The 27,470-nt window shown below is 35.0% G+C and overlaps 2 protein-coding genes across 2 annotated transcripts; both read left to right on the top strand.

Moving 5' to 3' along the window:
• The first annotated feature begins 105 nt into the window (after positions 1 to 105).
• LOC130625146 (protocadherin Fat 4-like) lies at positions 106 to 22,341 on the top strand. The gene is made up of 38 exons (XM_057440213.1): positions 106 to 1,113; positions 1,471 to 2,294; positions 2,346 to 3,044; positions 3,079 to 3,388; positions 3,479 to 3,783; positions 3,862 to 4,479; positions 4,569 to 5,237; positions 5,272 to 5,622; positions 5,737 to 6,057; positions 6,161 to 6,484; positions 6,816 to 7,424; positions 7,532 to 7,840; positions 7,912 to 8,235; positions 8,334 to 8,645; positions 8,765 to 9,079; positions 9,212 to 9,817; positions 9,908 to 10,216; positions 10,312 to 10,644; positions 10,831 to 11,454; positions 11,518 to 11,832; positions 11,941 to 12,261; positions 12,416 to 13,021; positions 13,106 to 13,411; positions 13,533 to 13,865; positions 13,953 to 14,558; positions 14,643 to 14,993; positions 15,072 to 15,392; positions 15,508 to 16,113; positions 16,205 to 16,516; positions 16,656 to 16,988; positions 17,069 to 17,665; positions 17,773 to 18,084; positions 18,162 to 18,482; positions 18,606 to 18,908; positions 18,997 to 19,305; positions 19,385 to 20,417; positions 20,639 to 20,722; positions 20,840 to 22,341. Exons 1-38 carry the CDS (start codon positions 825 to 827, stop codon positions 21,286 to 21,288), a joined length of 16,269 nt encoding a protein of 5,422 aa, XP_057296196.1. The 5' UTR covers positions 106 to 824; the 3' UTR covers positions 21,289 to 22,341.
• Positions 5,608 to 6,156, top strand: LOC130625278 (protocadherin gamma-A4-like). The gene has a single exon (XM_057440330.1). It carries the CDS (start codon positions 5,728 to 5,730, stop codon positions 6,139 to 6,141), a length of 414 nt encoding a protein of 137 aa, XP_057296313.1. The 5' UTR covers positions 5,608 to 5,727; the 3' UTR covers positions 6,142 to 6,156.
• Positions 22,342 to 27,470: the final 5,129 nt, after the last annotated feature.

Raw genomic sequence — 27,470 nt, 5'->3', positions numbered from 1 at the left:
AATACAAATTTCCAAAATAACCTGAACTCCACAACCTTTTACACCCTCTGAAGGTACCTCTCATGACATTGCCACAACACCCTTTACGCGTCATAATAAAAAACTTATTTCATCTCTCATTAAAGTGGCTATTAATAGAGAGGAAATCACAATTCTTTAACAAGAGGAAAAATTAGTGTTAATTTAAAACGAGTGCCATTTAATTAAGTCTATTATTTCTATCCATGTAACTAATTATTAGTGATCAAAGCAATTACACCAATGCGCTTAGGATAAATCTTTTTAAAAAGTAATCTATTTTATTCCAACATATCATTTCAAATCAAATCAAAAACATAATAATCTTCATCTAAAATTTAAAGCATTTTGCGTGCCACTGAATTTTGATATCATTTTTAACTAGTCATCGAAAATTTAGGGAACACATCTCTGTGCATCCGCATAGCAGTTTCACACCAATGCAAATTTCTTGACATTTTGTATCTGTTTTAGACATTTCTTCTCGTATTCTTTTTTTAGCTACTTCGACAGATATTCAAGTCTGCAAAGGAGAAGCAGACGTTGTGTTATTACTTGATCGATCAGGTTCCGTCGGTGATGCGGACTACCCTTTTTTGATTGGTTTTGCTCTCCACCTTGCTGCAACTTTTAACATTAGCGAGGATCAAGTACGTTTTGGTGTTGCCAGTTACGCAACAACTGCCAAGCGCGAAAGCAACTTAGATGTTTTTGGCTTTGAAAACTTTAAAGCCAAGGCAATACAGTTTGGTAGAGACACCGAAGAGCTTACAAACATCGAGGCTGGTTTAATCGTGGCAAAGGATATGTTGTTTGATACAAGCCGAGGGGCTAGAGAAAATGCCGTCAAATTGATTGTTGTCACTAATGACGGACCAGCAAATAGAGGAAGCCCCCCGCAAGCTGAAGCAGACAGAATTCACGCACTGAACATCAGCGTAGTAAGCATTGGTATTGAAGCAGATGTAGCGCCACCCAACAACGTGGAATCTTCCGGACTTGCTTCATCACCAGAATTGTATTACTACATACCTAAATACACATCATTAAATGACACAACGTTTTTGGAAAAAGTCACAGAATCTGTTTGCGAAGGTAATTCTTTGATTTTAACAAAACGTATAAAGCCTGTTTGTAAAAAAACTCAAGTACTATATATCTCAAGTAACTTCTACTAGCAAAGCTTACTTCTTGGAAGCTTGGAATTAGACGACGCCTTTTTTCGTACTTTCCAATAGACCCTCAGACACAAAATTGACTTCGATAGTTTATATAATTTTTCTTAAGAAAGCACAGAAAAAATTTTTTAGCACTAAAATCCTTAAAAAAGGGAAATTTTTTTTGACTTCATTGCTTGGTCTATACCAGTAAACAGTGTAATGCCAGTAAACAGTGTAAATTAGGTGTAGTCAAATAATAAATGTACTTATAATTTGCCTTCCCTTTACTTAGTTGTCACTGTCAATGCACCAAAAGTTCAAGATACTGAAACCTCGATCCCAGAAGACACACCAATTGGCACCTATATCCACACTATTCCATTCGAAGCAGAGGAATTAAATGTCCCTGTCTTTACTATGGCTCCAAACACTAACGTACCATTTGCTGTTGGAACTTCTGATGGCAAAATCACTACCACTCAAACCTTAGATTTTGAACTAGTACAACAGTATGTTTTCTTGGTTCGTCTGACAGACACCGTTATTCCTGGCTTTTTTCAGGATATAAAAGTTACTGTTAACATTACAGACATTAACGACAATGCTCCTATTGCTACACAAGTTGAATACTTGATAAGAGTTCGCGAAGATGAAGTATTTAGTCCCGCAACTAAAGTACTTGATGTATTAGTTTCTGACGCTGATTCCGGGGACAACGGTAAGCTGGCGTTCACAATCAAGTCAGGAAATAGCGAAGGCAGATTCCGGCTAGAGAACTCTGGTGGATTGTATCTTATTGCTCAGCTTGACAGAGAAACAACGGCTGAGTACGAACTCATTGCTTTCGCTTCAGATAAAGGCCCAACTCCAAAGGTATCAGCCGATATTAAGATTACCATCATCGTTTTAGACGTAAATGATAACCCACCTGCTTTCCCACAAAGTGATATTAATCTCGACTTTCCAGAAAACCAAGCTTTAGGAAATCTTTATCATGCGATTGCGACAGATATCGATGATGGATCAAACAGTATCATCAAATACACAATATTTTCTGGTAATGAAGAAAATAAATTTGACATTGATGAAGTAAGTTACTTTTCTTCAGTAAATTTTCTGTAGTAATGTTAAAACAAGTCTCTATTTTTTGATGAAATATTTTTCTAGACTACTGGTTACATCAGCCTGATCAGTTCATTTGACTTCGAATCCACGACTAGTTACACTTTGAAAATTAAAGCAACCGACTCAGGTGTCGTAAAACAGTACGCTTATCTTACAATAAACATTGCTATCACCAATGTCGACGAGGAGCTGACAATCAACGGACCGTATTCTTATCAAATGCCTGAAAACTTCCAAAAAGGGCTTAATTTTTTAACTGTTACTGCTTCTGATCCCGATGGTGAAGCTATTACTTTCAAGATTGAAGAAGAATCGCCATTCTTTATTGGAGCCTCGTCAGGTCAAATGGTCCTTACTGGTACAATAGACAGGGAAGGTCCACAATTTATTTATGTTCTGACAATAAAGGCAACTGCAGGAGCACATACTGTAAGCACAACAGTAACTATTACTGTTACCGATGTTAACGACAAGGTTCCAAAGTTTACTCAAACGCAGTATTCAGCCTCCATAAGCGAGGATGCCGCATTAGGTGACACTTTGGTCCTCCAAAATTCAATAGAAGCCGAAGATGAAGATGCAACATCGCCAAACAATCAAGTCAAATTTGTATTTTTACAGAATCATAAAGATGCTTTTAAAATTGATTCGGTAAGATTAAACAATAATAGCATTTTGAACTGGTTATTAACTTGTCTTTGGTACATATCATATGCTAACTTTTCTGCCATTTTTTATTGCGCTAACTTTAAAATACTTTATATATATATTTTAGGCCACCGGCGTTATTTCTGTTAATAATCCATCCGATATCGACTTCGAGCAAGAAGCTAGTTTCACCCTTTTCCTAAAAGTTATTGATGAAGGGACACCGTCGCTTCAAGGCATTACGACAGTGACTGTTTCCGTAGGGAATGTCAATGACAACTCACCAGTTTTTACTTCATCATTTTATTCACAGACAATTTCAGAGGGAACAGCTCTAAACGTAGGTGTATTGCAAGTGCGGGCAACCGATGCTGATGGAGAATCACTGACTTATTCAGTTCCAGCTGGTCTCTCGTTTAGTATCAACTCTGCTTCAGGTAAAAATGAAAGTTATAATCAGAATTTTATTTTATTAGCTAAAAGCCCAAAATGTATAGAGATTGACATTTAAAATTAAAAAAATTTAGGTCAAATCTACGTGTCTAAAGAGCTCGATATCGAGACACAAGAAAAACATACGTTTCAAGTAACAGTAAGCGATGGCAAACACAAAGTGACAGCGAACGTGGAAATAAAATTGACTGACATAAATGATGTGCAGCCCGATTTTGTGCTTGCGGGTCCATATGAGTTCAATGTTAATGACGATGTAGCTGTTGGATACGCCGTCGCTCAATTACAGGCAAACGATGGAGATAAAACAGCACCAAACAATGTATTTGACATCACAATTCAGTCTGGAAACAACGGAGGGGCGTTTGCCATTGACTCTGTAAGTTTATACACTCCATAGCAAACTTGTTTAGAAATTAGATATAATACAGTACTCTAATATATTCTTTATCTTTAGAAAACGGGTATCTTAACTGTTAAGACATCGCTCGATGCAAATCTAAAAAGTGTTTACGACATGGTAATCAGAGTTGAAGATCGTGGAATACTTCCTGGATCATTATATAAGGAAATCAATGTCAAAATCAATGTTGCTCTTGTCAACTTGCACGCACCAAAGTTTGTGGGAGGGCCACATGTTATCAACATTGATGAGAATATTGCAAGTGCTCACATAGTGAAGTTACAGGTGGAAGATAGTGATTCTGATGATGCTTTAGTATTCTCACTAACCAACCACAATGACTTATTTGCCATCGACTCCACTGGAACTATCACTTCAAAGCTGGCCTTTGATTCAGAGGCCCAGTTTGTGTACATGCTAAAAGCCAGAGTCACCGATCGTGGTTTGCTATTTGCTGAAACTACTATTACCATAAATATCAACGATCTTAATGATGTATCACCACTGTTTATCACCGGTCCGAGTTCATTCCCACTTCTTAAAGAAGATAAACCGATTGGAAGTTTACTTGGAGTATATGAGGCTACTGATGGAGACAGAACTTCTCCCAATAATTTAGTCGAGTACTCCATCAGTGGGGGTAGTGGAATAGATGTATTCACAATTGACAAGGTATTTACATTTGTAAGAACATCAAAAATTAAGTTGACCAGCAAAATGTGTTATTTGAAATTTCGAAATTTGTCTATGTTTTCTTTTAGGTAACCGGAGAATTAAAAATTGCCAAACAACTAGATTTTGAAACAGACCTAGATTATTCTTTACAAATTCGTGCAACAGACAAAGGTATCCCATCACTTTATTCCGAAACGTCGGTTGAAATTGGAATAACCAATGTTAATGAACACGATCCTGTGTTCAATCCAGCTTCCTATGAAGAGAATGTATTGGAAACTCAACAGGAAGCGTTTCATGTCCTTACTGTATCTGCTACAGACGCTGACGCAGACTCTGTTGTCACGTATTCGATTCCAAGTGGCTTACCATTTGCTATTGATCAAAATGGTGAATTGACATTAAAATCTCTAAACCCTGGTCAATTACCGTTAGATTATGAAACTCAAACAAAATACGAGTTTTACATCACTGCAACTGATAATGGTGGTAGATCTTCCACAGCTGCTGTTATAGTTAACGTTCTTGATGTAAATGACAATACACCAACTTTTGTTGTTCCATCAAAAGTTGTCGACGTATCCGAAGATGAAGAAGTTAATTCGATTGTAGCTACTGTATCAGCGTCTGACCCAGACTCCGGATTGAATGGTATGGTAACATATGAAATAATTGATGGAAACTTGGAAGAAAAATTCCAAATTAATCAGGTGTGTTTTTTTTCTTTACATTACTACATTTTGCCTTTTTTTTCTGTGGACTATGTAAATACATAAAACCTGCCATGTGAGTAATACAAATTATTTCTGCTCTCAGGAAACTGGGGATATAAGCTTGGTAAAGGCATTAAATTTCGAAACAACACCACAGTATGTTTTGACCATACGAGCAACAGATAAAGGAACACCAAAAAGATTTACCACCAGTGGAACACATGGCCAAGTCACAATTAATGTTATTGATGTCAATGAAAAGCCAGTCTTTCCTCACGTTTCATTCACAGAAGACATTCCAGAAAATGCTAAAACTTCATCACCTGTTATAATGGTCACTGCCAATGATCCCGATTCGGGTCTTAACAAAATGATCGAATATTCTATTGTTAGTGGTAACAATGGCGATAAGTTCACAATTGATACTGTAAGTATAGCTGTTAATTAATAAGAAAATAGAAAAAAGACGAACTTTAACTCAATAACTAATTATTAACTTCGTTGATCGGTTGCCAATGTAAATCTTGTTCTTATGTTTCAGACTACTGGATTAATCACCTTGAAAAATCTATTAGACTTTGAAAATGTTAAACAATATATCATCACTGTGCGAGCATCAGACAAAGGAACACCTAGTTTAGATACAACTGGGAATGATGCTACTGTTACCATCAACGTTATTGATGTCAATGAAAAACCTGTATTTGATCCAAAAGAATACTCAAGTGTAATTCCAGAATTAACCACTGTCTTAAGTGAAGTAGTTACTGTTACAGCTACTGACCCTGATAATGGAGACGCTGGCATGATCGTATACTCTATTATATCTGGAGACGACAATGGAGATTTTAGTGTTGATGAAGTAAGTTATTTTCCTGACACCAATTGGAATAGAAACATACTTCTTGATAATTTTCACACTTTTAATGTGAAGATGTATAATTGATTTTGTTACATTGTTTCAGGTAACAGGTAAAATTACAGTTGCAAAAACATTGGACTTTAACACAAAATCATCATATACCTTGACAGTACGAGCAACTGATAAAGGAACCCCAGTTCAAGATTCTTCACCTATGGATGCCACAGTTGTCATCACTTTGACTGATGATAACAACAATGCTCCTATTTTTAATCCAGAACAATATACAAAGACAGTATCTGAGTCAACTCTTGTTAATGAACTGATTATCAAAGTTTCAGCAACAGATGGTGATACAGGCAGTAATGCAGAGATAGTGTACAGTATCGTTGATGGAAACATAAATAGTATATTTGAAATCGATGTTGTAAGTAGTGAATTAATTTCCTATATTATTTCTTGTTGTATCTAAGGGGAAAAAGAAACATGCATTTTGATTGGTTCCCCCGAATCACCTGTCAGGTGCCTAAAGTAACACATGTTGTGAAAAGACGCTATAACGAAAAAAAGATTATCGCCAAGGCTTGTTTCTTTTACCACGTTTTACTTGCGTGGTGATATTGAATGAGGGAAAAATTTGAACATAGTGTCTTAGCCAGTCAAAAAACAGAACACATGGTCCTAAAAGGATAATACGTAGCAATAAAGAAATACTCTTACAATACCTATTGAATAAAAGCTATATTTTGTGTTTATAGACAACCGGCGAAATATTTTTGGCGCAAAATCTTGACTTTGAAAGTACTTCGTCTTACACCTTAACAGTACTTGCAACAGATAAAGGAAGTCCATCACTACAATCCAATCCCAACGCTACTGTTACCATTACAGTATCGAATGTAAATGAGCACGCGCCAGTCATTACCAACCTCCCAACTATGGTGAATATTCCAGAAGGAAAAGCTCCTGGATACAACGTGTTTAAAGTAGAAGCCACGGACAGAGACACAGGTGACACAATAGTCTTCTCCATTTCAGATGGACCATTTTTGATTGAACCTTTAACTGGCATGATCACAACAACGAAGAGACTGGATAGAGAGGATGTTGCATCTTACACCATAACCGTTACTGCATCAGATGGAAAGTTAACTGATCAAGAAGAATTAACAGTAACTGTTACTGACATCAATGATAATGCGCCAGTGTTTACTGTAAAGGATGTCAAAGTCACTGTTGCAGAGGACAAGCCAGTTAATGAGGAAATTACAACAGTGAAAGCTACAGATGGTGATATTGGTAGCAATTCAATGATTATGTATTCGTTAGTGAACGGCAACGCTGAAGAGAAATTTAAAATTAATGAGGTATATAACGCTAGCACTATCTAACAAAAATTCAATACTTCATCTATAAATGTATATCTACAATCAGGATGTGTTACTCTTGCCTAATTTATTCTATTATGTTTTAGAATACTGGTGTTATCTCAATACGTAACAATCTGGATTTTGAAACAACAACTCAGTATACCCTTGTGGTAAAAGCAACTGATAAGGGTCCAGAACCTATGAGCGAGAAAGCCACTGTGACCATTACTGTGACAGATGTGAATGACAACAAACCTATTTTTGACCCAGTAGATGATATAACTCTTCCTGAAGATGCTACACCTAAAGTAATAACCACTGTTCATGCCAAAGATGCTGATTCTGGTGAAAATGGAAATGTTATGTACACCTTTGTACTCGGAAACGAAGAAGGGAAATTTTCCTTAGATATGGTATGGATATTTTTATACATTTTCTTTTTAATTTCAAAATTTGGTGAATAACGAAGCTGAAATGTTTTTAGGCTACTGGAGAATTATCTTTAATTGGAACGTTAGATTTTGAAATGGTGAAAATATACAAGCTTGTTATTCGAGCTACCGATAAAGGTACGCCGGCTTTAACATCTGAACCCAACGACGCCGTTGTCAATATTATGGTTACAGATATTAATGATAATGATCCAATATTAAACCCAAGTGACTACATGAAGACGATATCCGAGGGAAGTACTACTGGGTCTGATGTGGTCACCGTAGTAGCAACCGATGCTGATTCTGGGGACAATGGAAAATTTATGTTCACAATTGAAGATGGAAACAATGCTGAAGAGTTCAGTATTAACATGGTAAGTCGCTCTCTTATAATATTTGATGCATTAAAAATTAAAGAGCTTTTGTCTCGCCTAGTTTTTCGATTAGTCAAACCCAATTTTCTTTTGTGTAGGATACAGGCGTTATCAGCGTGGCAAAACCACTGGATCGTGAAACAAAAGACTCCTACACATTGACTGTAAAGGTAACTGATAAAGGCGAAAATCCAAGATTAACAACTGGAACAGTGGTTGTAAAAATTTCTGATGAAAATGACAACCATCCTGTCTTCCAACCTGACCAATATGAGGAATCGATTAAAGAGGATACTGCCAGTGGGACCACAGTTGTGACTGTCACAGCCACAGACGCAGACATTGGCGATAATTCAAAGATTATGTACAGCATAGCGAGTGGAGCAGAGAAAAAGTTTGGTATTGATATGGTACGTATCTTTGTTTAATAATGACTCAAAAAATAAGTTTTGCTTCCATCGTATACTCTTGAGATTTATCTTAGAAATAATAGTTAAATATTGTCTTAAAACTAATATTTTATTTTCAGACAAGTGGAGAAATAATTCTGATCGGCACTCTAGACTACGAAACAGTTACAAAATATACACTTTACGTAGAAGCAACAGATAAAGGCGATCCATCTCTTTCATCAAGTGTTACTGTTATTATAAATGTTATCGATGTTAACGATAACAACCCAATATTTGATCCCGTCAAGTACCCAACTACTATTTCGGAGAGTGCGAATGTTGGGTACGCAGCTGTAACTGTTACAGCCACCGATATTGACTCTGGAAGCAATGGTCAGATTATGTATTCCATTACAAGTGGGAATGAAAATGAGATATTTGCAATTGACATGGTTAGTTCATTATTTTAATTATAATACATGGTAACAAGATATTTAATATATTAATAGCAGAGAAATAGTTTAATTTATAAATATTAATGTAATAAATTTAATGTTTATATTCTTCTATCTTTTTACTCACAGACAACCGGATTAATTTCGCTTGCCAAGCAAGTTGATTTTGAAACACAAACCATGCATACCTTAACAGTACGTGCAACAGACAAAGGCCAACCGGCTAGGCATTCAATCACTGATGCAACTGTCAAAGTGTCCGTAACTAACGCAAACGACCATCCACCAGTCATACAAAACGAACCCTACAATCCATCTATTAATGAAAATGTCGCAATTGGAGAGTCAGTGACAACTATTGTAGCAACTGATACTGATGGTGATGACATTGTTTTTTCGATCACATCAACAAATGTTCCATTTACAATTGATACTGCTACTGGTAAAATCACCACAACTGGTGACATTGACCGCGAAACAAAAGACAAATATTCTATTGCTGTGGTTGCATCCGATGGTAAAAACACTGATGAAACAGTAGTAATGGTGACAATTAATGATGAAAATGACAACTCTCCTGAAGTTTCCGACATTTCTGAATCTTTCCCAGAAGATCAAGCGGTTAACACTATGCTTGTAACTGTAGTTGGAACCGATAAAGATGCTGGTTTGAATGGACAAGTCATGTACAGTATAACAAATGGAAATGACGATAAAGTCTTTGAAATAGACATGGTAATGTTTATTGTTCAATTCATGATTTAAATTTAATTCTAAAGGTAATAAAAATAATTGTTTTTACGTATTGACATATATTTTCTTTAGAACAATGGAAATATCAAATTAATTGCACCTTTTGATTTTGAAAACATGAAACACTATTCCCTTGAAATTACCACAGCTGACAAAGGCACCCCATCAAGGGTTACAAAAAGCAAAGTGGATATTGCGATCACTGACGTCAATGACAATTCTCCCATCTGTGTCGATCAAACAGTATCTATTCCAGAAGATAGAACAGCTCCAAACGGTGTTGTGACTACCGTAACGGCTACAGATGCGGACTCTGGTAGTAATGGAGAAGTAATGTTTTCTATTACTAATGGGGGTCAAGGCAAATTTGTAATTCATGAGGTAGGTTAGCGCTATCAGAGATTTATTTGGATTAATAAGATGTGATAAGATGTAAGACGGATTTATTAAAATAATTAACCAATATTTTTGTTTAGACGTCTGGATTAATCACCGTTGCAATGGCACTCGATTATGAAACGACAACACAATATATTCTTACAATAGCAGTTTCTGATAAGGGAAATCCCCAGCAATCCACAACATGTACTGTAACAATAAACATCGAAGATGTCAATGACAATTACCCCAAATTTAATCCAGACGCCTACATGCAAACTATCTTAGAAACAACAGCCAAAGATTCTATCGTGGAAACTGTAAAAGCGACCGATAAAGATTCTGGATCAAATGCTGTCATAATGTACAAGATTGTGAGTGGAAACAAGGATGCGACCGATGATGGAAACGACGACTTTGTTATCAATCCAGTAAGTATTTTTATTTCTCTCTATTCCCCTCATTGGATTTTTTAATACATTTAGATGAAAATTTAAACAATTAGTCGTTACCCTTTGGAGCAATTGACGAGTGGTTTCCTGTCCCTACCCGCGGCTATCGTCTTAGATCACAGACTAAAAATTGGGTATTATAATATACATGTGTTTTCCTCATAGGTAACAGGTGAAATCAGTGTTGCCGGTCCACTTGACGCTAGCACTCCAAAATATATACTTGAAATTGCCGCTATGGACTCAGGTACTCCAGGCAAAACATCGCAAGTAAATGCCTTCGTTACAATTATGATCACAAACGTGAACATTCCTCCATACTTTACAAACACGCCATTTGATAAAGCTATTCCAGAAAATACTCCCTCGAAGACTGTCGTGAATACCATCACAGCTTCTGATATCGATGGTGACAAGCTAACATTCACATTGGCTACGTTGGGTACTCCATTTGTCATTGATCCTGAAACAGGAATACTTACAACATCTGGACCATTGGACAGAGAAAATAACCCTGAATATACCCTTACAGTAAATGTAAATGACGGCGAAGCTACCGTTGGTAACACATTCGTTATTCGTGTTTTGGATTTTAATGATAATGAACCCGTCTTCAATCAGCCGTCATATGAGAAAACTTTGCCAGAGGATTATTTAACGAATCAAGTATTCTTAACCGTAGAAGCTACTGATATCGATGAAAACGAAAATTCCAAAATTATGTACACAATTACAGGCGGAAACACAGAAAACAAATTTGAAATTAATATGGTTAGTATAAACACTGTAGTACCTTTTTAACGGTCACAATTTTACCACGGATGTAATAATTTTGACATTTTCGCCATTTAGAATAGCGGAGAAATTTCACTAAGAAACCAATTGGATTACGAGACAACAAAATCCTACAATCTAATTGTAACAGCGACAGACAAAGGTGCTTCGCCATTATCGACTGACATCAATGTCTACATCTATGTGACGGACGTGAACGATAATGATCCTGTTTTTGACCCAGCTGTATACAATGCCACATTCTCCGAGAATGTGATCAATGGAACTGTATGCGCCACCGTGGTCGCTACCGATGCTGATGATGGTGAGAATAAAGACATAATGTACACTATTGTTGGTGGCAACCAAGAAAACAAATTTACTATTGATATGGTAAGCTTATATAATAAAATAATGACAGTGGTTTATTGTACGTTTAAATTATTATTAAGCATGGTATGTTTATTAGAAAAGTAATACACATTGTGTTTTGAATTGTAGAACACAGGTGTGATTACATTTATCGATACTGTTGACTTTGAAGTTACCCAAATGTATACGCTAATCGTGAAAGCAACAGACAAAGGAAAGGAACCAAGAAGTTCAAACCCAGACGCTATTGTAAAAATTACAATCACGGATGAGAACGATAACGCTCCGGTATTTAATCCAATGATGTATGAAAAGTCTGTATCAGAAAGTGAAGAATCTGGATTTGTTGTAGATATAGTAAAAGCGACAGATGCTGATAGTGGAACAAACGGAATGATTATGTTCACCATCACAGCTGGTAATGAAGACGACAAATTTACAATTGACGAGGTATTGTAGCAAATCTAAGTGTTCCATATATTTACATACATGCCGTGCAAGTATGAATCTATTTTCACATTGTGATATATGCACAAAAAATCATAAGATTAACTTAAAAATATTCTGCACAGAAATAATATTTGCGTTTTGGTTGTTGTTTTAGATTAGTGGAGTGATTTCTTTGAAAAATCGACTGGACTTCGAGACAACAAAAATGTACACAATCAAAGTACGTGCTACTGACAAAGGTATGCCAGCTCAATATTCCAATCCTGATGCGACAATCAAAATTACAGTGACAAATAGCAACGATAACACACCAGAAATTAAAAATGAGCCGTACGCACCTGAAATTGTAGAAAATGTGCCAGTAGGGACCACCGTGATAACTGTCGTAGCTACCGACGCCGATAGTGACACTTTATACTTTAACATTACAACACCGAATGTTCCATTTACAATCGACCACGAAACAGGCGTTGTTACCACCACAGCAATGATCGATAGAGAGCATAAAGAGAGCTATACATTTACAGTGGTTATAACTGATGGCAAAAACACTGATGAAACAACTGTCACAGTTACAATTAAAGATGAAAATGACAATGCACCTGTAGTACCAGATATTACAAAAATTATTTCAGAAGGACAACCCAAGCAATCTGTTGTAGTAACCGTTGAAGCTACAGATGAAGACGCTGGAGTAAACAGCGAGGTTATGTACGAAATTATTGCAGGAAATGAAGACGAAGTATTTTCAATCAACATGGTAGGACATTTTTCTTGTCAATTCTTTGTTAACTTATCTAAAATTACAATATGTTTTAAACGTTTAATTTACGTTACCTCCTAGGTTACCGGAGAAGTTACTTTACTTAAAGAACTTGACTTTGAAACAACAACCTCTTATACTCTTACGATTAAAACAACTGATAAAGGGAATAATCCAAAAGATACGATCAGCAAAGTAACAATTAATGTCAAAGACGAAAATGATAACAAACCAGAAGCTGAAGATCTCACTAAGTCTGTTCCAGAAGATATTAAAACTGGTGAAGTAATCACAACCGTAACAGGTTCTGATAAAGATTCAGGTGTCAACGCTGAAATCATGTACGAAATCACAAATGGCGATGATGGACATTTCCAAATTAATATGGTAAGTAATTTTATGTTTTTACACTGTATAACTTTAGGAACTTGAACGGACTTCTAAACAGAAAAAAAATGTATTTTCTTTTATAAATTTATATTATTATTCATATTTGTTTGACTTTCAGACAACTGGCGAAATAATCGTTGTGAAAGAACTCGACTATGAAACTGTGAAACAATACAGACTGACTGTAAAAATAACAGACAAAGGATCGCCATCCCAATCTACTACAATAACTGTTACTGTTGACGTAGAAGACAAGAACGATAACAAGCCAATGTTCGTTCCAGCAACTTACATGCAAACTATTCAAGAAACGTTCCCAATTAGTGATGTTGTTGTGACAGTCAAGGCTGAAGATGCAGACTCCGGCTTAAATGGTATGATAATGTATGCAATTGTGGGTGGCAATAAAGATGCTACCAATGATAATGTGGATGACTTTGCCATTGACGCTGTAAGTTGCAAAAAATTTTCTTTTCAACATAAGCATAAACATTATGACTATAGTATTAGTACTAACTTATTGTTTTCCATATTTTAGACCACTGGGGAAATAAAGGTCGTAAGTAAACTTGACGCCAACACGCCAAAATATGTCTTAGAGATATCGGCTACTGATAAAGGATCAAATTCCTTAACATCAATGCCCCATGCCACTGTCACTATCATGATCACTAACGTTAATGTTCCACCAAAGTTTATTAACTTACCATACGATAAAGACGTAATGGAGAATACGCCAGTTAACACTGTTGTTCAAACAGCTACTGCAACTGATGCTGACGATCAACCATTAACATACGCCATTACAACACCTAACCTTCCTTTTAACATTAACCCAACTACTGGTGAAATCTCTGTTTCTCAACCACTGGATCGAGAAACAACAGATTCTTATACTTTCACAGTTAGCGTAACAGACAGCGAGGCTACCGTAACAACGACAGTTGTATTTACAATAAAAGATGCTAACGATAATGCACCCATGTTTACGAAACCTACTTACAAGAAAATACTTCCTGAAGACACCCTTACCGATCAAGTTGTAGTTACTGTGGAAGCGAAAGATATAGACATTGGCGATAACAAATTATTTATGTTTAGTATCACAGGTGGTAACGAAGAAGAAAAATTTGAGATTGATATGGTTCGTTAGACTTAATTTTTTCACTTTTCTCCGTCAGTTATTGCTTGAAAATTGAGTTATTATCTTTATTTTGACTTCTCTTAGATAAACGGCGAAATCAAGTTGATCAAGGCTTTAGATTTCGAAACAACACAATCTTATGAACTGACCGTAATGGCTATCGACAAAGGCAACCCCCCACAATCATCATATGTAAAAGTATACATTACTGTTACAGATATAAATGACAACCTGCCAGTTTTTAAACCTGCTACTTACAGCAAGATTTTCCCAGAAGATGTTACTAAAGGAACACCTGTTGTTACAGTGACAGCCACAGACAAAGACAGTACCAGTAATGGTCAAATCATGTATACCATTATCAACGGAAATGCAGACGATAAATTTGAAATTGATATGGTAATTAGACAAAATATTATTATTTTTTATTTAAGAGTATAAAAGGTGTGAGTTCCCATTAATACTTATTGATTTTGAGCACAGTTTAAAATTTCTCTCCCTGCCTTTATTTAGACGACTGGTGAAATTACTTTCAAAAATACAGTAGATTACGAAGAAAAAACACAATACATCCTTACAATTAAAGCAACTGACAAAGGAGATGAACCAAAGAGTTCTAATCCGGATGCAGTTGTTACAATTACGATTACTGACATGAATGATAACGCTCCGGTATTTAATCCGATAATGTATGAAAAGTCTGTATCAGAAAGTGAAGAATCTGGATTTGTTGTGGATACAGTAAAAGCTACAGATACTGATAGTGGTTCCAACGGAATGATCATGTACACCATCACGGCTGGTAATGAAGACGACAAATTTGCAATTGAAGAGGTACTTCAATTTGTTTAAGTCAGATTTATAATTGATGTAAAAGCACCGTTAAGGCCTAGATTGCGTCTTAGAATTGTAAACCTACATACTTGTACCGTGCTTCTAATAATTTTAGACAAACGGTGTTGTAACGCTGAAGAATTCGCTAGATTTTGAAAGCAAGACCTATTACGAACTTACTGTTCGTGCTACCGATAAAGGTGCTCTAACCAAGCACTCAAATCCGGATGCAACAGTCAAAATCGCCGTAACCAACGCTAATGACAATGCACCAAAAATAAAGGAAGAACCATACAATCCGGATATTTATGAAAACGTTAACGAAGGCACTGTGGTGACAGCGATCATAGCCACAGACTCTGACAATGACAAACTAACATATAGCATAACAACTCCTAATGTACCATTTGTTATTAATGAAGAAACCGGTGTTATAACGACGAATGGTGATATTGATCGTGAAGCTACCGCTAAATATACCATTACTGTCGCTGTTTCTGACGGGAAACACACAGTAGTGACTGTCGTGATGATAACTATCAAGGATAAAAATGACAATGCTCCTGTATGTGGTAACGTTTCTGAAGACGTTCCAGAGAATCGCGCAGTAGGCGAAATTCTTGCTACTCTCAAAGCTAAAGATGAAGATGCTGGAGTCAACGCTGAATTAATGTATGAATTTACGACAGGAAATGAAGATAATAAGTTCGCTATGAATATGGTAAGAATAATCTGCCTTGTTTTTAAATATCAAAAGTGTGAATACTAATCTTTCGGCTTGAAACTATAACATGTTACCTTCCGTATTCTAGGGAAGTGGTGTAGTAACTTTGATTGAGGAATTAGATTTTGAAAACACGACGTCCTATACTTTAACTGTCAAAGTAACTGACAAGGGAACACCATCATTACACACCACCTGTATAGTTTTTGCTCATGTCAAAGATGTCAATGACAACGACCCGGAAGCACAAGACATCACTGTTACCATACCTGAGAACAGACCTGCTCCAGGAGGGGAAGTTACTCAAGTCACTGCGTCAGATGACGACTCAGGTGTTAATAAAGAGTTGATGTTTATGATTACCAAAGGAAATACAGAAGATAAATTCGTCATCGATGAGGTAGGCCTGTGATACTTTATGCAACGTTAGCATTATTAGAGGAATTTTTTACATTCTAAGTATGTTTTTAAATACTTCATATTGTTCATGCTAAGAAGTAACCTGCAAAATTACTATAACAAACATTTATTTTATTCAGAACACTGGAGAAATAACAGTCAAGAATACATTAGATTACGAAACTACAAAGCAATACATACTTACAGTTACTATTTCGGACAAAGGTCAACCACCACGATCAACATCTATCCAAGTTACAGTCAATATACTTGATATCAACGATAATGCACCAGTTTTTGTTGAGCAGAGTTACAAACAAACAATACCAGAAACAACGGCCTTAGCAACAATCGTGGTTTCTGTCAGTGCTAACGACGCTGATTCCGGTGACAATAGCTTGTTTAAATACATGATTGTGAGCGGAAACCTTGATGCTACCAGCGATGGTATTCCTGACTTCCGAATTGACGAGGTATGTCATTCAAAAGTTTATCTGTTTTCTCTGAAAACAAATCAATAAAAAGCGTGCTTTAATACAAATTTTCTTTTTAGAATGGCGATATAATTGTTGCCAGTCCCCTGGATGCAAGTACACCAAAATATGTATTGGAAGTGAAAGCAACCGATATTAAAGGACTTCAATCGTCACCAAACACAATTGTAACCATATATGTCACCAATGTTAACGTGCCACCAAGATTCACTAATGAGCCATTTGATGAGAAAGTATCGGAAGGTGTCGGTAAAGATACAGCCGTCAAAACAATAACAGCTACTGATCCAGACGGTGACAAGCTAACTTTCTCTTTAATTACAACAAGTGTTCCATTTGAAATCAATCCATCAACCGGTGTTTTATCAACAAATGGACACCTTGATCGTGAAATGAAACCATCCTACACTCTAACTGTCTCAGTTAACGATGGAATGGTTGCTGTTACTACAACATTTGTCGTCACTGTTACCGATGAGAATGATAACGCTCCAATATTCCCTAGCCTTTCGTACGAGGAAACACTTCCAGAAAATACTTTAACAAATCAAGTTGTAGTTAGTGTGGAGGCTAGTGATGCTGACGAAGGACAAAATAGGGAAATTATGTACAGAATTACGGCTGGAAACGAAGAAGGCAAATTTGAAATCGATATGGTAAGTGAACATAAACATAAAAATATACAACTCTCTTTTTAAGACATCCCTATTTCCAATTACTTTCTTTTTAATAATTTTCTGATAGCCTATTTGTTTTTGTTTAGACCAGTGGTATGATTTATTTAATCAACCCTCTTGATTTCGAAACAACAACTTCTTATTCACTAAAAGTAAAAGCGACAGACAAAGGAACACCTGCAAAATATTCCGTCGTCGACGTTAAGATTTATGTCACTGACGTCAATGATAATGATCCTATTTTTGAACCAATTATGTACGCCGCAACTTTCTCAGAATCTGTTGCGGTTGGTACTGAGGTAACTAAAGTCAAAGCAACTGATACAGACAGCGGTCAAAATGGTGAAATCATGTACGAAATAATATCGGGAGACGCTACAAAGTTCTATGTCGAAATGGTAAGTGTTCAAAGCATGCAATTGAGATATCAAGACAATTATTTTGCGTATTTATCGAAATAATCGTGTTCTTTTAGGAAACCGGAAAGGTTACAGTCAAGGAAAGAGTGGATTTTGAAACTCAAACGTCATATACACTAACAGTTCGTGCAACTGACAAGGGTCAACCGTCAAGACATTCAAATCCAGATGCTATTGTTAAAATCACACTCCAAGACGATAACGATAACTCTCCTGTATTCGTAAAGGAAAGCTACGTTATCAACATCCCAGAGACAACACCTATCGAAACTGTCATTGTGACAGTTGAAGCTACAGATAAGGATTCAGGTTCAAATGGTATGATCATGTACACCATTAAAAGTGGAAATGGCGCTTTAGACTTCACTATTGATATGGTAAGAACAATTAACTTTATGACGTATAAAAATCCATACACAATCAAAAAAAATATCATTCAATCTAAGAAACATCATACAATGTTAGGTTTTATTTATTAATTTTGTTGTTAAAATTTTTAGACAAGCGGTGAAATTAAAGTTGCAGATAAGCTAGACGTCACCGACATTAACATGTACAATTTAATTGTTACTGCTACTGATAAAGGTCAACCAGCTAAATCTACAGATATTTTCGTTAAAATAACTGTTAATGATGTCAACCAATCGCCTGTCATTACACAAGCACCTGCAAAGGATATTTTGGACAACACACCGATTGATGACGTAGTCCTGAATGTTGTTGCTTCTGATCCTGATATTGGTACAAATGGACAGATCATGTATGCATTGACGGAGTCAAGTGACGAGTTTAGAATTGACATGGTAGGTTTTTATTCAGTTTATTATGTTGTTGCGACTTAAATGTTTGCTTTAACAAAATCAAAGTTTCTAAATCAACTTACTTCTTTAGAATGATGGGAAAATCTACGTTAAATCCGCCTTGACCACTGCAACCACAATTCAATATGTACTCAAAGTTAAAGTCAGCGATAAAGGAAATCCATCATTATCTGATACTGAAAATTTCATCATCAATGTTATTCCATCAAACCACCCTCCATCTATTACACCTCAGAATCCAATTTCTGTACGTGATGATACAGCTATGGGTAATACCATCACCACTGTGATAGCCAGTGATTCAGACGAAGGCGATAACGGTGTCATCATGTATGCCATCACCGGTGGAAATACTAATGAAGCCTTTTCCATAGACATGGTATGGTATCTGTTAAGAAAGTAATTTTTTTATGCATATAGACACATGAAATTCATGTCATGTTAAATTTTACATTTAGAATACTGGAAAGATCACGTTGTCATCGAGATTGAGTGCTGCAGTTCAAAATGTATATACTCTGATTATCACCGTCACGGATAAAGGAACACCTTCTCTTAGCACGATTGGATCCATCATAATCAACGTAACACCCGTATCCAAACCAGAGTTCTCAGATATGCCAGTTAAATTATGCGTAAAGGAAAATCTACCAGCTGGAACACACGTTTTTACTGCTCATGCAGTTGACAAAGATAACGATCCACTTACTTACTCTCTTGCACCTAATACGGTCCCATTTAGTATCAATCCAAACACAGGAGAAGTCAAAACCAAAGCTTCGTTTGATCGTGAAAACATCGATAACTACAGTTTTGAAATTAAAGTATCTGATGGAACATTTGTTGTTTCAGCAAGTATCAGTGTGTGCGTTGAAGATGAAAACGATAACGGTCCAACTGTCGTGCAGCCAGAAGTTGGAGTTGTGTGTGAAAATGCAAAACAAGGAAAAGTTGTCATTTCTATAACTGCATTTGATGCTGACCTTAATAGTACTCTGAGCTATAGCCTATCTGGAACTGGTTCAAACTTCCCATTTTCAATTGATAACTCAGGACACATCAAACTGTCTGGTGCCATTGACTTTGAAAAGAAAACAACATACACGTTTGATGTAATCGTTTCTGATGGAAAGCATAAAGCTGTCGTACATGCCAAGATCGAAATCTGTAACATCAACGAACATCGACCAGTTTTTAAGCCATGTATGTATAGTGTTACAATCTCTAGTGGCGCATCCGTTACAACACAACTGGTAACAGTAAAAGCTACAGACAAAGACGCTGGACGAGCTGGCATGATAGTGTACAAGATAGTCAGTGGTGACACGAGCTTGTTCGAAGTTAACCCAATCACTGGTAAAGTTTCACTCAAAAAGGTAATACACACTGACGTTGTCAAAACCTACACCTTGATTGTGAAAGCAAGTGACAAAGGACTGCCAGTATTATCATCCAAACCGAATGCAAGAGTAACCATAATAGTTAAGCCAGGTAAGCTTTAGCATAATTATTTCTTACTTGTATATTACAATATAGATTCTCTACAAACCTATTAACTTATTCCGATATGAAGTTTTAACATTGTCTTATAAAGAGTAACTAGTATTAAAATCGAGGCGTTGTTGTTAAATATTTCGACACAAAGTCTCTTCATAAGAAATATCTTGTTCTGCCATAAATGCATTTTTTCTAACGAAATGATCTCTCTTTAGATCCATTATGCACATGTAATCTGAAAACATTGAACTACCCATGCTTGCAGTGGACATTGACAAATATCAAATATAAATTTTCTGGTAAGTCGTTTTTCCTACTTAGATATATATCCCTAGATTGGCAATTTTGGTGTAAAATTCTGTTTAAAAATTCTATTTAAATTCTGTATTTTTATATATATTTGATTTTACAAATAGGACATTCCATTGTGGTGAAACTACAAAAGGCTATTGAGTACGTTCAAGGTAAAATCAATGCGATCTTGAAGATGAAACAAGGATATATCGCATGCAGCAACAAAATCAAGTCGCACGTGACAGAATGCAAGAAGCAATATCCGGTGATGAAATTGCTCAAGGGATTCTGTACTTGTGACAAGCATGTCCTCACTCTCCAAACTTGGATAACGTCTTTACAAAAGAAGAAGGCGTCCTTAGAAAAAGAAAAAGCTTGGTACACCAATCCGAAACGATGCGAGTGTCATTGTAAATGCAAATGTGCCCGTGGTCATACGTACTATGGAAATTATAATTCGTGGAATGCAGGATGCGGATGTCGCAAGGGTGATTATTCTGGCTGCAACTGTAACTGCAACCACTACAAACCTCGACGAACCCGTCCTTCGTATTATTCGTATTATGGTTAAAAAACGAAAATAAAATGAAACACAATGAAAGGAACTTTTTTTTACATTTTTTAAGTAATAATTTAATTGTAAAGGTATCTTTTATATTTTTATTGGTTAATAATATATGTTATTGTATTGTGCATTCTCTGGTTAGAATGTACCACACTTCAGCAACTGGGTTGTTATTTTAAGCAAAGGAATATTTTTGTATTGAAATTTTGTTATAATTTTTTTTATTTAATAAATAATTGCGTTTCGGTGATTTTTTTATTAAATTTTTTCATATATGTTTAATTAGAAACGTAGCTACTTTTTTATGTATATCAAAAAAAAAAATGAAAAATTATTTATTTTTTTGACGATAAATATGTTTTTAGAATCTACTTTTGTTATTGGTTACGGAATTAAAATATCGTATTTAATTAATTCTTTTCGTTTTTATTTATATGCATCGTAAAACCTAATCCCTTAACTGGTTGTTAGCGCGTGGAAATGTCACAGGGGATCACCCGTCGTACATGTTAACCGAATCGTTCTTTCGTGCATCCTTACCCGCTTTTAGCACAAAGTAATAAAATTTACTTGGGCGGGGGTTATTGCTATGATTATAGGTGCGATTGTAATAACGTTTTGGATTGCAAAACCTCCGGTTTTCGAATTGGCTTCCAGATACCAAGTATTATTAAAGTGAATTTAACACTTTGTTGATACAAATAAATAGAATATAGTTGTAAAAGAAAATATTGGTCCAAAATTTCAAGTTCTTTTCCTAACCCCTTTTTGTATTTATTTATTTATTTATTTTAATTTTCATAAGATTCTTGCACTGTATTTAAAACCTTGGACGTACTGATTGTTTCTATAATGTACTCTGCCTTACAAAACAGACGCAGTAAAGCCTTCTCCTTTAAGGCTTTCTATTTCTTTTATTCTTACCATCAAGATTAGACTACACAAAACTTTGCTAATAATAAGAATGGAAGATGCTCACCAGGGTTAATAATCTTAATAAATAAAAATAAAGACAACCGTCGTTTAAATGGAAAAGAGCTGCTATGCCAATGCAATCCAAATCTTTTTTTAAATTAATTTACTACAACCCGTCATATTCTTTTCAAAGAAAGTCTCTTTCCTTCAACTTGATAAAATCTCAAAGCTAATCATTAGCGATAAGACAAAACCATGCTTTTGCTTTTAAGGAATTCATGACAATCGATTCGCAAATTGACAAATTGAGTTCAAAATATATGTTAACAAGCTGAGATGCGATTTAAACATAAAATTTGGCAAAAAGGTGTGCCAGAACGGATCAATATATATAATAAAATAAGGAAATATGAAAAAGAAATAAAATTTATTTAGAGGAAATTTGCTTTGAAGTATACAGATATGAAAGGGGAAGAATATTTTTAATTAAGCTCAACACAATAAAAAACACAACGGAAAACCGTTAAAAATAGAATATATATCAACTCTTAATTTTTAATTTAGTTTTTACAGACTTTTTCGTTGTTGTATATTTCATGCAATATATTATCCGTTCTCTTCCGTAAAAATAGTTTTAGTTTTATCATGCAATATTATAAAAGCACGGTGAAGGAGCGTGGTGATTATAAAAACGGGTCCAGCTCAATTTGTTTTTAGTTACAGTTCATTTCACATTAGTAGAAATATCAACACTATAACACCCAAAGAACTAAGTTTTTATGATGGAAAAATTGATTCTGGTCACGATTTTTGTTGGTTTGATTTGCGGTAAGTTCAAGTGAAATATTGCTTGTTAGCTTGTTGAGGACATTCCTTATTGTTTTTTTATTGATTTTGTTTTCTTAATTGTTTGTTTGTTTTGTTTGTTTTTGTTTGTTTTGTTTTTGTTTGTTGATCTATTTATTTTTTTTTGTTTTTTGCAGGTATATTTGCGAAACCACCCTACGGTAAGTAAAATAATATTTTTTACAAAAACAAGAGCAAGTTGTTTTTGATCGATTTAAATGAAACCAAGGTGTGGTCAAACTGTTACTATTTTTAGTTGCAAAAATTGATGCTCAATTCGTGAAATAATATTCAAATGTTTTTCTAGGCTAAGGAGCTCAACGCAATATTGTATTTGTACTCTCACGCAATATACAGATGTCACTGTTTATCTAACTGCAGCCAAAAACAATATCATCCATTAAATCAAAATTAAGATCAAAAATGTTAATAAAACATTAACCAGTCATGTGATTTTTTTAAAAGAATCCTTTCTCTTATGGTGTGTTTGGGATTGGTAATTTTTTTATTATTATTTGAAATTTTTTCTTCATTATTATTTTGGTTCTTTTTTATGTTGCGTTACGAAAATTAAGTGCTAACAATAAAAAAAGTGGTCACGCAGATATACAATATGGTGGCCTGCAGTGAAATACAAATTTATTAATTAATATTATATATTAATAGAGAGCAGCACAGGTGAATATTTGGATACACTTACCGACCGTGTGCTTAACCTGCTTCAAGATATTCGCAATTACGAAATGGTGGAATCATACCTCAAGCAGCGACAAGAACAGCGACGCGAAAGCATTCCAGCGTATTTCTACCGTTTACACAAACCAGTGGAAAAGAAATAAATTTTATTTCATGTTAAAGTTGTGTATTTATAAGAAAAAAAAAGAAGAAGCTGACGAAGAATAGGCGTTTTATTTCATCCTTCTTTTTATCTTTTTATCTATAACAAGTTATTCACAATGCTTATCACTTTTTTTATTGCAATTGCTGTCCCGCTCTTATCAAGTGAGAGGAAATATTTACCCTTTAAAGCAGTGGGATACAACTAAAATCCATGCAATAGCAAGAAAAACTGATGATCGTGAATCATGCGCAAAAAACAAGCGTATTATGTCAATAAGTTACAATGTCCAAGAAATTAAAGTTCTTGACCAAATTAAATCGCATCGAATAAATTCACACTTCGATTGTAACATTTTAGATTTGACGACTTATCCTAACTTTCAAGGTTTTATAATCTTCCAAAAATGTTTTATCTAAGGAATAACAAATTCTCTTCATACTTTTGCTTTTCTGATCCAATATTTATATTTTCTGGTTGAAATGTTACTGTACTAGCTCTAGATTTCCAAACAATAGACGTCATTCTGCAATACACCCCAGAGCAGATATTTATTCATGTCGTAGGAAGCAATAGTGTATTTTTGGTGGAAGATTTAGTGACCCCACGAGTGCATTCTGAAAATTAACAGATCTATATTGCACAAAAACGCATTGAAATTCAAAAAAATATAGTATGTAAATACAGTATGTCAAAATGGGAGGGAAAACAACACTTTTATTTTAAACATTATTAGAAGAAGATAGGGCTTAGCCGCTTCACCTTGCTTTCCTGTTTCCTACGGCACTGTATTGATTCAAAAGCAAATTTTCGACTATGGCAGTATTCCACGATGCTCTAACTCACAAATTAAAGCAACCTTGGAGCAACCGAGATCTTAATCTCTACCACACTCCTGTTCGATCGCTTGAATTGCAACAACCGTACGTTATATTTATGATAGATTAAAAACTGAAGACTCGCAGCATTCGCATCACATCGGTTTTCTTAACTTTTTCAAATGGGAATTTCCTGCTGATAAATCGCGAAGGTAAGAGCTTTACTATTATTTGATATTCACATTTTAACTCGATGCAAATTTGAAGGGGAGTACACAGGTGTTCATACGAAGTGATGGGCAAGTCAACTAATTAGCAAGTCAACGGATAAAATGAAAAAAAAGTGGACAAGTAATAAAAAATTAAAGTATAAAGTGTTAGAAAATTTAAAACATTAGAAGTTCGTAAAACAACGTTTTACAGATTCTTATATACATTTTTTTAACATTTATTTATATTTATATCTCTCTATACCCTTTGTCTGTTTCTCTCACGGGGTAATGTCGTGTTAATGTCGTGTTTTGGCCGAATTAGCAAGTGCTATATTGTTTAATGATTTTCTTGGATATTTGTACGGGTTAACGACTAGTCTATATCATAACTAGTCAGTCACCCGTGAAAAAAACCACGGGGTCGCCCGTATTGTTTATATATTGGATTACGTGTTTCCGTAACACTGCGTTTCTTCTGCGGACAGACAGACAAACAGACAAAACACGGCTATTATTAATATGGAGATACTCGCTTTCTGTCTGTCTGTGAGCCAATAATATCGTAATAATAACACCGGTCTAAGTAAATTTTATCCCTTCGTTTTGACAGGCAGGCAAAGATGCACAAAATAGTAATACTAATACGACGGCCAATCCTCTGCGAATTTTCCTTAAGCGAACGAATGATTATATAATACTTCTATATACTGGAAAGCCAATTTGGAAAACTCATTAAAATATGTTTTTCTTTTTGAAGACTTGTTTTTATAATGTAAAACAAAAACTTTAAAACACCGATGATAATATTAATAACAATATCCTTCAGCAATTAAAAACATATGGCACGTCTTTTTGCTTAATGATTCACCTTTGTATAATAATAATATTGATCAAACAGTTTCAATTTATATTATTAGTTTTATTACATTTAGTTCAGAGAAGAGTCAGTTATCGCGTAGTCACTAACTCGACCAGTTGTCGGAATATTCTACACGCTTATATGTGCGGCTGTACCCTGAGTAATTCGGCTCACCATTTAATACTTCACTATCTGGAATTTTGAGCCTGCTCATTTCTTTACATCTATGGTCACCGTACGCCTATCTGTGAGCCAAAATTAAAGATTTTGTCCATTTTTGATTTTTCTTATTTCTTATTAAAACTTCAATCAGCAACAGGTAAAAACAAATAACACAAACGTTGTATATTCTTAGCAAACCTATATTCTTTAAATAAATATAACATCTCAGGCGACTAAAGGCACGACCCCAAAAAGTTCGTGTAGTAAATAATGACATCGTCATTGCAGCCTTAGGTGTTGATGTGTTTAGGTTTACTATCTTAACAAAGTTGCAAGACGCAAAAAGAAGTTGTTTCCCGCGTTTCATGTACTGCGAAATTGCCAAAACGCGCTTTTATATATCGAGTGTTGCGCACTATAGGCTGTAATAACTGACCGCGGGGAGTATAATAAAAGCGCGTCTTGTGTGTCACTCTCAGCAGTCACCTGAGGTCAAAGGTATTTTACAAGTTTAATTTCGTAAGATATAAAAAAACTGTTTTTTTTCTACGCTACGGTTTCGTTTGAAATCCGTTTAAAAGCTTGTAACTTCTTTCAAAAGTGAAAGGAATTGTTCTTTGAATGCTTGTGATTGTTTTTTTCTTGAAAATCCCTACCAAAAGCCTAAAAGATTGTTCAAACGTTTTATACCTTAAGCAAGAAGGATTTAATTTTGGTTTCCTTATGATTGTAATTAATTTTAGTTTTATTTCTTGGATCTCGATAAGTTCGAACTGTGAAGGGGAAAGTCAATTATCAGTTCAAAAAAACCATTCCAAGTCACTGAGATTTTGAGTCCTTGGCATAAATTTCAATAAATTTTGTTGTAAAAGGACCAGTTGGTTGCATTTGGGGTCAGATTTGACGTCACATGTGCCTAAGATAAGCCATTTTCCAAATTTTAAAATAAATTTAAATTTCTCAAGCATTACTAATGATACGGCCTTATATCTTTATAGATTTATTCACTGAATCAAAAAAAATTGATTTCAGGTAAGAAAATAAATTTAAATGACATCATTAGGATAAAAAATGACGTCATATTTGTGCAAAAGTTTTATATTTTAACAATAAAGGTAAAAAGATCCGTTTTTCAAGAACTATTGACGTTTAACCCTATTCCTGCTGGGCCTTTTAGGGGCCATTGAGGAATGCTGGGGAGGAGCTGATAACAATATAAACTAAGAAGTCATATAAAGCTTTTAAAAATATGTAAAAACATTTTTTAGCAAAAAAATTTTTTTTAGAATTTTACTCAACATAAAAAAGTGTTGCCATGGCAACACTTCAGCATAATTCTAAAAAATGTTTTGGAAAATAAAGCTAAATAAAAGTTAGGAAAAGTCACCAAATTTGAAGGTGTAACTATAAACACATAAAAAGTTATTAAAAAAAGTTTGAGATAAACCTTTGGAGTATAAAGATCCCAAGTTGGTGGTAATCCAATGTTTTAACATTTTTTAGAAACACATTGCTTTATGCTGAAACATTTTAAATAT

The sequence above is a fragment of the Hydractinia symbiolongicarpus genome, chromosome 14, assembly GCF_029227915.1.
Source record: "Hydractinia symbiolongicarpus strain clone_291-10 chromosome 14, HSymV2.1, whole genome shotgun sequence".
Classification (NCBI taxonomy): Eukaryota; Metazoa; Cnidaria; class Hydrozoa; order Anthoathecata; family Hydractiniidae; genus Hydractinia; species Hydractinia symbiolongicarpus.
This window is presented reverse-complemented; position numbering and strand designations above follow the sequence as displayed.

Excerpts from the sequence above, each read along its gene's own strand:
- LOC130625278 (XM_057440330.1), top strand. The coding sequence starts at position 5,728 with ATGTTTCAGACTACTGGATTAATCACCTTGAAAAATCTATTAGACTTT.
- LOC130625146 (XM_057440213.1), top strand. The coding sequence starts at position 825 with ATGTTGTTTGATACAAGCCGAGGGGCTAGAGAAAATGCCGTCAAATTG. Across the intron at positions 14,994-15,071 it reads TTATTATTTTTTATTTAAGA|ACGACTGGTGAAATTACTTT; the intron begins GTATAAAAGGTG and ends GCCTTTATTTAG. Across the intron at positions 16,989-17,068 it reads CTGACTTCCGAATTGACGAG|AATGGCGATATAATTGTTGC; the intron begins GTATGTCATTCA and ends TTTTCTTTTTAG.